Source organism: Rhineura floridana, chromosome 10, assembly GCF_030035675.1.
Source record: "Rhineura floridana isolate rRhiFlo1 chromosome 10, rRhiFlo1.hap2, whole genome shotgun sequence".
In the NCBI taxonomy this organism is placed as follows: Eukaryota; Metazoa; Chordata; class Lepidosauria; order Squamata; family Rhineuridae; genus Rhineura; species Rhineura floridana.
The window spans coordinates 77359357-77373827 of record NC_084489.1 but is presented as its reverse complement, the minus strand read 5'-3'; the positions used below and the strand labels follow the sequence as shown (position 1 = coordinate 77373827).

Below are 14471 nucleotides of genomic sequence, written 5' to 3'. Positions count from 1 at the left end.
TCAACAGAGGAGAAACCATACAATTAGGCAAAATGTATACTTTAAATGAAAGAAAGAAATTGAATATTATTTCTTGAGGTAAAAGAAGAGTATAAAAATAAGAAAATGTTGCTGATAAAATGTCTTGCTAAAAATAAAATTTAAGTATCAGTTGTGGACCTGGTGGTTTCTATTTGTGTGGGTGCAGGTGGAAGATTATAGCCAATCACCCTGATTTTAAACTCACCTATTTGGTGACAATCATTTTAATAGATCTTATTTCCAAGTAAATGCACTTAGGGTTGGCGCCAGTGGCTGTGGTTGTGGAATCCAGTTAAGCTGAGATAGGTAGAATTGAATGTAAGCCAATGTAGCCCTATTCATTGCAATGAGACTAATACACAGGCCTCAGCACATTACTTGGAAGGATGTTCATTGATATCAGTGGGGCTTACTCTCAAGTAATATCAGGGTCAAATTGCTAGTCATTGTAAATCCGCCATCTCTTACTTGTAAGGCTCATAGAAAGGATTGTGAGGTATACAACAACAATGCTGGGAAAGATATAATGTGAATTATTGGCTTCAAATTAATAATAAAAAATGCAATGACCAAAAAGCATCAAGATCTTTGTCTTGGCTCAAATATAACATACTTAATTTCACTTCTGAACAAAAATGTAAGTCCTGTTGGTTTCAAAGGAACTCATTTGCTGTCTAAATTTTGAAAATATTAAAAATGTGTAATGGTATCAGATTAAAGTTGATTACAAGAGATAAAGCATGTTTTAAAGCAGGCATGTATGGGTTTTCCCTCTTACTACTAAAGCATGACATTTTATACAGCTACCTTACTGAAATTTAAGTGCCAACATCTTCCATTTTCATTATGTACTGTTTTAACAATATCCCTTTCTCTTTTTAATTACCGTAAGAGTTTTCCAATATGTTTACAGTGAACAGATTTTGATTAAGTTTCTGGTGACCTCAGAAAACAAAAAACAACATAATGTAAAATTTTCAGTTATATTTCTAATGGAAAATTCATACAAGGAAATCTCATCTTTCAAAATATAGATAATATTTTGCACACCAACCCTTTTATTTAAAACTGACGGTTCAAGATGTCATTTAATTCATAAGTAGAACAGGCTTAATTATCAATAAGAATTTACCCCAAAGTGAGAAAAGTTGGAGAGTTGCTATAGATAACAATTATTGAACGAGAGGATTGTTATTATTATTATTAGTTTATAGATAAATTATAATTACAGATAAATACATTACGTGAGTTAGTAATAAAACACCTTCCGATCAAAGGAAATTATTAGACACGGTTTACTGGTGCAAGAAGCATCAGGGGCACACTGACATTTCCCCATCGAAGCAGCCTCCTTACAATTTGATTGCAACTTATGGTAACCACCTTAAATCCCACCCTTTTCTTTGTTTTGATTGCAAGGAACAGAAGCATCTGCCATATGGGCTGGCTGAATTCTGCTATTTGATTGGCTTTTTGTTCAGCGATCTCTTCCAACATCCAGAACACACAAAATGCTCTGGCAATGGTTTTCTCCTAAACAAAATGGGTTTCTTTAATTCATAATCCCTTTTAAAAGATGGGCTACATCTTTAGAAAACTGCCACCTTCCGCCAAAGAGCTGGATTTTAGCAACAGGAACCAGTTGGCATTTATTAAACTAGTAGAGTTCCGTTGACTTCAGTGTGACAACACCAGCATCAGTAGCTGCCTGAGATGAGCCTTGAACCTTTTTATTATAATTATTTTGAGGCTGGTCCTCATATATTCACAAGGCCTTTAGAAACCACTCATTGGCTAAAACAACAGAATAAATCACACATCCTCACTGTAATAAAACAGCCAACTTTCTACCACTGAGCTAACAAATTCTCTTACAATCAGGCACTGGGGTTCTTAGAAATGAATATGACTCACATAACAGTCCTGGGAAACATTTTTTACCACTGACCATTCTAGTTAAGAAAGTTCCAGTCCAGTGTCCTCAACAAATGGTGCAGATGGCAATTTTAATGTATCAGTCTCAAAGAGATGGCTTTTAAAAAAAACAAGCATGGATAAGGGTTAATGGAAGGCAGAAATTGCAGGGATATTTTAGTTGACATTCTTCATCTAATTGCAGGCCGCTGTTTTTCTAGAGCTCACTGTGTACCTCAGGGTTTTGACAAAGACCTGGATGAGAAAGGACGAAGTTATGTGTCATTAAAGGATTCAACAATTTGATTATATTACAACAACAAAGCTTTCTCATTTATTCATGTTGCAGACCATGGCCATGATCATGCAATAAATTACTTGTCAGGGTTAGAACTATGTAAAATATGTTATACCCTGACATCCATTTTGGATCAAAGAACTACTGACAAGTATCTTGGAAGTCTTTCAGTTTTACTTTGATAAGTAAACCAATCTTTTTGCCTGATCTGACATGGTTCCTTTAAACAGAGCCATTGGGTTTATATACTATTTATATTAGTAAATCTTCACATCTTTTTTTTAACTTTTGTTATGAGTTTATTAAAAAATAGAGTTGTTTTAAAAGTGTACAGCTATCTGGACGTTCTGAGCTTGAAGCAAATTGCAGGCAATGGGACGCCTCGGCAAATAATTTTAATTTGATGATACACTCTATCTGAAGTGGGTTTCCTCCTTCTCCATTATGAATTATACAGAATAGTCCCAGTCCATCTTTTCCCACTGCACAAACTTCCTCATGGAAGTGCACATCAAAAAGTCATCCCAAGCTTAGAAAATGAAGAGCTGTCTAGACCTGGACATATAAAACATCGTTTCTAGCTCTGTTGTCAAATGTCTCCAATGACTGACAATGTTATCAAAAGATTACAGCTGCAATCTTCAGGCTGCTATCCTAGGCACACTTACCTGGGAGTAGGAATGGGGGAGAAATTCTATTCAGTTTGCATTGAAAGGCAAACTTACCTAATTTGCATGTTCGGGGGGGGGATCAAGAATCAAAACATGGCCATCCTTCAAAATGCACATTTCTCTGAACTGCAATTATCCAGTCGAGTAATATGCAGAAAAACGCTTTTTTTGTGAAAATAATATACAAAATGCATTACATTAGGGCCAACTGTATACAAAATGTGCACATGAGGGGAAATTTGCTGATGAATTTTCATGAGGATGTTTTAAAAACTGATGTGAAAATGTGGAGAATGGAATTTAAGATTGGAAAAAGTGAAAAACGGAGAGAAACCAAAACTGACAGCTTCGCCCATCCTCATCTGGGAGTGGTTCCATTGAACTCAGTGGGACTTACTTCTGAGTAGGCCTGTATAGGGTTGCCCTGTAAACCTAATTATTTGGAATGAGTCCTATTGAAATTCATGGCATTTACTTCTGAGCAAACATAGTTAAGGCTGAGCTCAGAGCCTATTCTCTGACAAGAAAAAAGGGGCCTGGTTACTTGGCAACAGGTGCTGCAGCTCACTACAGTGAATAAGTTTAGTTTACAGTAACAAGCAATTTTCCCCTTTAAGAGCTCAGAATAGAAATTTCAGTATTATATTAAAATCCAATTGTTACTAATTCAATAAGGAAAAAACTAGTTTGCAATGGACTTGACACTTTACTAATATCTTCCGAATATGACCAGTATGTTTGTCCTTGCAAATCCTGAGTTTGCAGAAGCCATTATAGAAGAGGGCTATAATTAAAACACTTTATTTATTTACTGGGAATTTCCAAAATGGGGGAGGGAGAAAATATAGTTTTGAAGCTAAGGATTCATTTAAAAAATACATCTATGAAGGAATACATCTTCCTTTATTTTCCAGTCCCAGATAATGTTCTTACAGTACGATGGAAATGTTAGTATAATTCATGTATAAAAACAGAGCTGTATTATTTAGAACTCTGTTGTACTGCTTTGGGTTTGGCAAATCGTCCTGAAGAGCAACTCTCAGTGAGGACTAGTGACCTGGAAAGCATAGACTTTCAAAGCTCTGCTGTTAGAGAAATAATAAACATGTTGGAGTGGGGGGGTAGTGGAAGCAGAAACATCAAGCTTTTATAGCAGAAGAGATGTATTTTTCTAGCCTTGTGCAGTTCAAAAATGCATGAATGGTTTCTGCTCAAGCTTTCAACATACATAAATAAATTCACCTTTGGGATGAGAATGGAAAACTCCAGCCAAAGAAAATAATTTTGCAGAGTTATGAGCATGTGAAGACGATGATTACAATGGAAGTCTCTATGTTACCTTAATGATAACTTTTGGGGGGGCAAGTGAAACTACAGGAGTGTATTATATTCCAGTAGTAAATCAACTGACAGAAGTCCATACATTAACCTAGAGAATATCCTTGGCCAGTTTCCTAATTCTAATTGTAATAAGCAGGATAATTAGCATGACTCCCTGTAAAGGAGTCAACTAGAAACCAATGAGATGGCAAAGGTTGTCATTTACGTAAATCAATTCCCTAAACATCCACCGCATTCCCAAAATCTTTTAGACTAACAGTGCAATACATCAGGGGACAAATTCTTATTCTAAGATATGCCAACACTTCTATAAGGTCATTGGTCCTATGGTAAATCTCAACTTCCAGCTTATGGCTGAAAAAAAGAAAAGAAAAAAGTATGAACCTGAGAAACAGTTCCCAGTTGCTCAAGCAGAAGGAAATGGCAGATAAAAATAGCAAAAAAAAGGTACAATGTGTTTCATTCTTTTTGATCCCCATGTCTGTGAAAAGTGTAGTATATAGATTTTGAGTGAGATCAAAGAAAACTTTTGACAGATAACTGATCCATGGTTGTCTATATCAAACAGTTTCATCATTTTAACACACATCATTGAAGGATTTGGGGGGGGGCTGTTTAGTCAAACAAGGAACCCAAATGTCATGTAAACATGTAAAGAAATGCCAGCATATGTTTCCACCAAAAGGTTTCCTGGATTTGACATATCAGTAGCACCAATTGGACATTTTCTGAGAGGTCCGTGCAACTCCCCTTCATATGCCTTGTGAGAAGATTGTGACCCTCAATATTTTCCCTTCATACAATGAAAGAGGTATATAATTAATTCCAGCGTGAATCTTATTCCTATAGGCCACCCCAAATAACGACATACTCTCAGAATTTTGCTATGTGCAACATTTTCAAAATCTTCCTTTGCTATCAGTTTGTATTTTGCTTTCCAGTGAAATTCACGGCCTTGCAATCTGCCATTGGCAAAGTCTTTTTGTGGGCCATTTGGATGACTGAAAACACTGGTCTTTCATAAAGCTACACACATGCTTTGAATTTTAGTATCTTGAGTATATATCCCTATGCAAACTATGTGCAGGTGGGAATGGCTGCCAATATAAAAACAAATGTAATGCAAAGCTGTATTATGATAATATAGTTGGGAAATGCATTGTTTGTATATTCCACATAAATAAGGATTTCCCTATATTTTGCCCCGTTCTAGGTGTTGCCTCTGTATAGCGATTCCAGGACAACTTAACTTCTATACTTCTCTGATTGTCAAATGTGATTTATCTGCCAATTTCAAATCAGACCCTCTCTACCAGAAGTTAAGTTGAGATGCTTCTGGTTTCCCTAAAGCTTAGCAGTTTGTCTCTCTCCAGTGATGATGCTGTAGATCTGAATTAATCTGAAAACAGAACGGCTTGGCTTCTTTTCATTTGTTTCTTTAAAAACAGACACATTTCTCTCTAGAAATGTGTTTGAATTAACAGGCTCTTTTTATATCAAATATATTTTTCTCCCACCCCATATAGAAACAGTAGGCAGTATGTAGTATGGCTGGTTACTCTTTTTCTTCCTAACATTTCTGGGGTTTCTCTTTAACATGTCTACCATGTTTGTAGTCCTGTGAGATTTACAAGGTCAGATACAAGGACTGGTGTTCTAGCACTGTATTTAAGAATAAAAGTGTGTGTGTGTGTGTGTGTGTAAAACCAAGGAAACATTTATTTTATTTTATTTTAATTTAATTTATATCCCGCCCTTCCACCCAGTAGGAGCCCATAATTTATGAAATTAGCCAGGAAAGTCAAGAAAGATTACCAGCCTAATCCTATGCATGTTTTCTTGGATGTAAATCTTACTATGTTCAATAGGTATAGAGCACAGACTGCAGCCTAACTAACCTACTTTGGCATGAGCTTTTATAAGCAAAACGCTTACTTTATCAGATGGCCCAGGAAACAGAATTCATTACATTGGTCTTTAGCATAAACACACAACTTCCAACATACTTTTGGCTTCTGTGTGACAGCAAATTACTTCACCCTAAAGCTACAGGCAAGTCTGAAAGTTAGGTCAGCAAGCTGGAGAAAATCTGCTCATACAATCCATCCAGTTGTTCTTATTCTGCAATGCCCTTTTCTCTTCATCACCATATTGCTTAGGGGGAAAAGAACTTTGAAAGAAAAGAACAGACCATGGCAAGTGCATGCAGAGTTTTGAAAACAATCCTTACCAATTGCGTTCTCTAATATATTAAGAAGCAATATAGCTTATGTTGAAACATTGTCGACAGCTATAATTTTAAATTATTTATCTGTGAGTGTTGCAATGAAGACTTTAACAGTTAGACTTTTCCCATCCTCCTACATATTTACTTTTCTGGATGGGAAAAACCCTTCTACAAACCCTTCCTAAGTTCTAACAATTTTTATGTCTCTTACTGTTCATGTCCTTTATACAAGAAATTAATAATAGACCTCCTGAACCTTAAAAACCTGCATTAAATATATAGTACTGATTATTTGATCTACATTTTCATCCATACCATCTCACTAACTCTTTATTCCTAGAATGTTTTTATTCCAAAATCACTGTTCTAAGTCAGCGTTCACCAACCTGGTGCCCTCTAGATGTTTTGGACCACAACTCCCATCAGCCCCAACATCTGGAGGGCACCAGACTGGTGAAGGCTGATCTAAATTTATTTAGAATTTGATAGGACATGATTAAATAGAATTATCTTCTTGGTTTTAAATACTAATGTATAAAACTAAACCAAGGTGGATCCATGACAAAATGACTGAATTTTTCTAAACAGGAATAATTTATCTGGGCATTATTTCAGTTAGAAACTTCTGGATCATGATACAGAACAATCCACTTACTATTTAAATAACAAAGCAAAAGAGCTGAAATTTATCTTTGTAAACAAAGGTTCACAAAACGTTATCTCAGCCGGAATTGGTCTTGAAAATGGTTAAGGACATGGCCTGCCAAAATACTTTTGGAAGTGATGCAATGTTTATTTGCTCACAGTTCTATTCTGCCCCCATCCCCAGGGTCATCACAAAAAGAAATAACTGCTAAAAATAAAAACTGGCTACAATTCAGCTCTTTTAAAATCAGGGGCCATTGGCTTCAGCGGGCTCTGGATGGCAGCCCCTGCATTTTGTATGCAAGGAATATTTTAATGTTTTGATGCATGACTGTGTCTGTCTGTCTCTTTCTATACACACACACACACACAATATCATATACACATATACAAAGAGACACAAAATTAATTCTATATCTGTATCTATGTATCTGTTACATACACACACACACAGACACACACACATATACCTACAGCAAAAATATGGCACTTGTAATACTTAAAGAAAATGTATGGCACATGTGCATGGCATTTCAAAGAAAGGTTGGCACGTGTTAAAATCAGTCACAAAATTTAAGGGCAGATGTGCAATCTGTTTGGAGGGGCCAAGTTTCCACCCCCAGTTCCTGGAAGTGCACTGTCAATGCTTCTTCAGTCTACAGAACATTTTCCCCCAAAGTGCTTTTGTTGCACCCGAGCAATACAACTGGGTTGAGGCAGAGGGGGAGGAACGAGGGGGAAAGAGTTGCTGTTGAGAGAGAGCACATGTTACATCAGACACAGTACCTGATTTTTCAATGCACAGCTTGTCAGCCAGAGAGTCTGCCTCCTGGGCGATAAGTGAGAATATTTCATCTTCATACTGCTCTATGATAGTTTCACACTGAAAGGGGAAAAAAACAGTAGCTCTCCAGAAACAAACTAAACAAGGCCATTTATACAGAGCAGTAAAGGCAGTATTGCGTCAAGAAGGCTATTTGGGATTGTTTGCTTGTGCAGCACCCTGATCTATTGTTCTATTCCCCCTCCTATACAATTAACAGTGTACTGAAATGTCAATAAATGCTAATTCAGGTTCATTTTTTTTGTTTTTGGAAAAAGAAAGCAACCCCTTGAAAGTATGATGGAACTTTTGTTTTTTTAAAAAAGGATCACACTTTAATTGTGAATCTTTCCTCATAATGCAGGCTGCTTTCATGGCAATACAACTGGTTGAAATTAAATATTTTTAAGGAATGATTACATCAGCATTCTCTCTCTCTCTCTCTCTCTCTCTCTCTCTCGATTTCACATCTTACCGAAATGTAACATTTTTTCAAAATGCTTAAAGTGATAAGTGATTTCCTGGGCGCTATCTGTGCAAAATGTCTTTGGGTGCTAGAGAGTAAAGCTTTATTCGGCCATTTTGTCTGAAAGTTACAGGTGTAAGCCTCTGTCCCCGAAACGCCAAAATGGGTCATGGCAAAGGAGGAAAGGACCATCATATTCATTTGAAACAACAACAATAACAACAACTGGGTTTAATCAGGAGTCCAACCAGATGCCACAAAGGGTGCCAGTTTTTTCCAGCTTGAAAGGTTAGAGGTGGTATATGCCATAAGAGGGTTTGGGTAGAGTTTCAGCATATTAAATTAAATACAGGATATTGACATCCAAGAATTTGCCTTAACATCTCACGGAAACCAAGAGCAATTCAATTGGACCACCACTAACTATATTTCTGAGTTCACATTAGTGTCGCTACTGCAATTATATTTGAGACCCAGAGACACAACTGGTCTTAGAACCAAACTCCTTTGAAAACAATGGGGTTTGCTTCTACATATTAGGTTTTGGATTGGACTGATGGCCAGCTCTCCCCCCCCCCTTTAACAGTGAGCATTTATTGATGTACAATGATGTTGGATACATGGGGAAAAATACGTGTTGTTTTGCAAACGAACAAATTGGTGCTGGGCCAGCTTGAGGACCCTACGCTCAACACACTCTAGGCCCTCGTTCTAGCTCAGTATATATGTGAACCCTTTCAATAAGGCCCAAAGAAAAAAGAAACGGAGACACTACCTCTCCTTTCCCACTCTGAACAACAATAAAGATTTGAAATTATATTAATATTAATTTGGATTGCATCACAGTTGCCTATCTTTTACAGAACAGAGCAGCAAAGATGTTTCCATAGTAGTGATCTATATCACTGAAAAGGAATTGCCAGTAAAACAGAGGATGTTTTTATAGAGAGATATAAAAGATTCTAGTTTAAGTAAATGACAGCACAGGAATGGAGTTAACAGCATCTATCTATGCAACTTAAGTGCTGAACTGTAGAATATTTAGATTTGTATGCTATGAGTTTTCCACCTGTAAACCATGCCATTATTATTAAAGGCAAAGTAGTACAGAGCCTGTAAAAACATGGTAATACTATAAAACCCATGGCTTTACACTGAGTGAAGTGATTTAATATACAATATCAAACATTATGCTAATAGCAATTCAGCCTGAAATGTCACCAGTTTATTATGCTGTCTTACCGCATATTTCAGGGGCTTATAAGCGTCAGAATAAAAAAAGTATTTTTTATATTCTGCATAGATTTCCTCATCCTTTCTAGGAGCATATCTCTTGAATATCTTTTTCTTAGTTACAGGGTCATCTTGAAGTTGATAATCATTCATCCGATCACATATGTTTTCCAAAATGTCCGTTAAGAAGGTCTCTGACTTTGCAAAAGGAACCTAAAGGGAAGAAAAATATAAATATTCTCTCTCTCTTTATATATATAGAATGTCAAATGTCACAAAAGCAAAAGGATAAAATCAAATATAATCACCGGGTTCTCCCACAGGTCAAGCAAACAGAACAATGCTACCAGATCTCCGTTATCTGCATAATTGTTGACCCATATTATATTACACACATAATTAAAAATGTCAGCTGAATCCAAACTTGGGGGAAAAATTAAACATCTAAGGTTGCCATGAAGCATTTCTTCTAGACTGAAACAATATAACATGCCATTATAAGCTTTTATATTTGTAAGCACATTTTGCCATTGAAAGAAAATGTAAAAGACTCAGCAAACCAAAAGAGAAAAATAATCTTTCCATGGCCAACATTTTCTTGACGCAACCTTGAAAGAGTTTTTGTTGGAGCCCGCTCTGCTTCTTTAACTGGAGCTCAGTTTCTAGAAAGTCTCTGTCTTCCTCTCTCCAGCCCCCCTCCCCCCCATCCTTCAGTTGGTCTGTCTTACTTGCTGTTCATCAACTCATATGCAGCTGTTTAATTCCTCCCAGGGGTTTGTAGAAAGAAAACAATCACTTACAAATTTAGCTTCTACCAGGTTCTACTGTTTCAAGCTTTATTTTCAAACAGCTGGCCCATGTCTTCGTCCATTCCTCTTCTTTCAGAATTAAACAAGAATTTAAGGGAAACATCTAGACGCTACCTACATACTTAGCGAGGGTCTCAACAGCTAGTGGTGCAGGGGTCAAAGAGCACCCCTCATCCTTGGAAACAGGGACAAAAAACTTCTCTCCCGTCTAGACAGGTCAAGGTGCAAGATGCGCCTATCCCTGTTGCTTCTTCCGGAAGGGGGCGTGAATTGAAGCCAAGTGCACAGTAAACAACGGGGCTGCATCCTTGGGCCTTTAGAAGATTCCCCCCCTCTCCACCCTCTACTGATCAAAGTAGGAAGTTATCATGACAACCATAGTCAAAGGGACTGAATCACAAATGAACTCGATTTCTGCAATGTTGATGTATCCAGTCTCCATTGTGTCTTTTCAGACTCAGTATGAACCCTTCCGGTCTCAATGATTACATTACAGAAGCACTTTCATATGTGTGCTCCATTTATACAAAGGAGTTTCTTGCTTCACCACCATCTGGCTACAGATCAGATAAATAAAGGCTGAAGAATTAAAATTAAAGCTTAAGAGTTCCTTCTCCCCCCCTTTCCTCCGCCACTCCCCACCTCTTCTGGTTCTTAAACTAGGCTCTTTTATGACTTTCTCTGCCAAACTCATCCCCATTTTGCATTTAGAACCTTAACTTTCTATGGAAACTGGAAACAACAAAAAGGTAAACGTTGCACATTAAAGGGCGGGGGAGGTGAAATCTATCTATCTATCTATCTATCTATCTATCTGCAGATGTTGGATGCAAATTTTCAAGCACCATGTTGAAGTCCAAATAATACATTAAGGAAATTATTCAAAATGTGGGTGTGTGCATGTTGAATAGTGTTGGAATGATCTGTCAGTTTCAGCTCTCTGTTTTTCTCTCTTTCTAATCTTAAATTCAGTTCTCTACATTTCTGCAGCAATTTGCATTTTTTAAAAAATTCTTCAGCATGTTGGTATGAATTTCTCCTAAAAATACATTTTGTATGTTGTTTTTACTAATATATTTATTAATATGCACACTTTGCCCCTAATACGTGCATTTTGGTACATCTTACTTGGTTAAAGAACTGCATTGTAAAGTTCAGGTAAGTGAGAATTTTGAAGGCTGGCTGCGTTTTGGTTCTCATATTGTTTTGGAAAGTGTGGATTTGATAAATTTGGCTTCATATATGAAATGAATCAAAATTCTTTCCCATCCTTAACATGGATGTATATATACTCTCTCTCCCCCTCCCTTTCTTACACCACTCCCTCTCTCACATACACACATACAATCACAAACATACAAACACAGCAATCAAGCATCATGATTCTAAAAAGATTAAGTAAAGTATGCAATCCAGCAACCCCTTCCCCTGTGATAAAAGCTAAAAACCTTACATAATTTGGAAGTCAGTTCCATTGATTTCAATTAAGTTTTCTTTTTTACGTTTAGAATCAAGGTGGAAATAAAACAAGGAGATGCCTGTTTTTTTCTTCTGACACTTTCACATTTTTTAGAAATCTACATCTTCATTTTTTAAGACAAAACTTTGTTTACATCATTACAGAGCCATAGGATTTGACCAAAAAGGGCATATGATACAATATGAGTGTGTTAAAATTCAAGGAGTTTTATTATCTCCAATGCAACTGAGCTCTGCTATACCATCTTATAAGTGCCATAGCCACAACCTCTACAGAGTTAAGAGTCCTCAGATCATTGAGTTCAATGCATGTTTAACTATATGTTGGATTATGAGCAAAGCGCATCATACAGAATAGTGCATATGATATTAAACTTAACTACAAAGTATTACATTTTCAAGTCGAAATAGAAATGTAAGACAATTAAACATGACAGGGAGAAATGTATAATAAAGTAGCAGTTATTTCTCAGCAGATTGATTTTTAAAAACATCTGAAATGTTTCCATAACAGCAGGATGGCTATTTTGCTAAGCTTTGCGGAAGAAAAGTTATTTTAGAAGATATTCATCTGTTTGCAGTTGCTTAAATCCGATCCAGTGACAGGAATTGGAGTACTGAAAATATGTCTCATGTAAGCAGCAGGTATGACAACAGACTGTGAGAGGCTTCGGAGTTGAGACACACAAATCAGAACCTCAGAAAATGTGGAAAACTACAATTCAATGCAAACATAAGCATCTTTATGTCCCATTGGCAGTTAGTTAAGCATGCTTAGCCATGTGCTGGATTGTGCCTAACTACATTAATGCCTACTTCTGTGAAATAACATTTATTTAAACCAAAAGTTTAGAATGGAGGTGAGAACAGACAAAACAAACATATGCACACAAATGTTCATGCATACAAAGAGACTGGCTTAGAAACATGAATTTCTCTTATACCTGTAGCATATATTATACAATAAGTTATGTAGGTTTGTGCATATAAGACTTGATTCAAATCCAGAATATTCTGTGCTGTGAGAGTTTCTTTAAAAACAAACAAACAAACAAATGAACAACTTACATTGATTTCATGTGCATTTTAATAACCTCTTTTTATAACTTAGCAAAGTAGTTATAATAAGTAGGGTCAGTACAGTGGCTGATTGTAGTTACTACACTTTCTTTTCTAAAACTACTTCCTGCCGCAACCCCTTTTGAAATGATCAGAGTTAAACTCAGTGTGACACCTCAAACTAGCTTCTTTTTCCCACAGAACTGTTGGGAGCTTGAATTCCCCCTTCCACATAGTTGCGGGTGTTTTTGTCATATATACAAAATTGTATATATACACACACTCAACTAGTACATGCGGTTATAAGTACAATAAGTTCTTTGGCTAATCAGGTTTTGCTAGTAACTATCATAACTGGTATTTAAGAGTCTTTGGCTGAGGTATATACTTTCTCTCTACAGATATATTGCAACCACCACCACCATCACCACTATCAGTGCAACATCCTTCCTCCAGAAGTTAGATACTTTAAAATTGCCTAATAATAAAAGGGGAGGGGAAGCATTTAAGCATGTGGCAGAAAATGAAAGCCTTTCTTTGGAGACTCTGAAGATTTTGAATGGTACTTGTCAATAAAGCAACTCCCATTGTAGTCACACCGGAGATGTGGGCCTCCCACCATCCCCTCGCAGAGATAGTAACCTCATTAAAATATGAATAAGAAGGCAGCCATCATTGTAAAGAGAGAAAGGCATCTTACTTTGCTAAAGGCATCAAACTTTAGCTATCATTTCTTTTTAAACAAACAAACAAACACAAAATAACATGGTATCCCCAAAAACTGTTATCTTCCACCCCTGGGTTTTGTTGTGTGTGCAAGTTTTAGCACTGTATAGACCACTCTGAGCATTTTCCAAATAAAAATCCCCAGCGCTGATGATGATTCAAAGCATGTCTGACATGTGTGGAAAAAAGTAAGTTGATCTTCCCAATAACTCAAAATGCTAAAAGAGAGAGAGAGAAAAGTTAATATCTACTACAACACTCATGGTCATGTGCCCATACAGAAACAAATCAGTTCTAGAATATTTTAGCCAATTTTAAGCCCCATGATGGAGAATTCATTACAGACTGCAGAGATGACACCTTCATAACAGTCAATTACAAGGAAGCTCATGAGCCAGTTCATTACTATGTCTCTGCTAATCTCGTTGTAAATGTCTGCCTTGATAGAGACCATAGCCAGCCAAGAATGCAATTGGGTTGTGGGCATGGGATAAGAAAAATAAAAATGTAACGGCTGCAGCTGGATATCTTCCAAAATCCAGAGTGCCAATCAAGTATTTTCCATGTGAAAGCTATTCTCCCTCCTTCTCTCTCTCTCTCTCTCTCCTCCACCTCTGTCAGTGTAGCAGTATGTACAAATTATGCAAGCATGTGTACATATGTATAATCACCCATCTATATAAGTATTTGTCCAACAGTATGCAAAACTTTGTGACTTAACTGTGGAATTTGGAAAAAAGTGTTTAAAAAAAGTGTTTC

At 36.7% G+C, this 14471-nt stretch overlaps 1 protein-coding gene across 2 annotated transcripts in view; it reads right to left on the bottom strand.

Annotated features, from left to right (window-relative positions):
• Window positions 1-1082: 1082 nt before the first annotated feature.
• CNPY1 (canopy FGF signaling regulator 1) overlaps window positions 1083-14471 on the bottom strand; it is a 65639-nt gene continuing 52250 nt past the window's right edge. For both annotated transcript variants that reach the window (XM_061586501.1, XM_061586502.1), the window contains 3 exons: window positions 9649-9852; window positions 7904-8000; window positions 1083-2190 (listed from right to left, as the gene is read on the bottom strand). In XM_061586501.1, coding sequence (XP_061442485.1) covers window positions 2153-2190; window positions 7904-8000; window positions 9649-9852 — 339 coding nt within the window. In that variant the 3' untranslated portion in view covers window positions 1083-2152. The remainder of the gene's footprint in view (window positions 2191-7903; window positions 8001-9648; window positions 9853-14471) is intronic.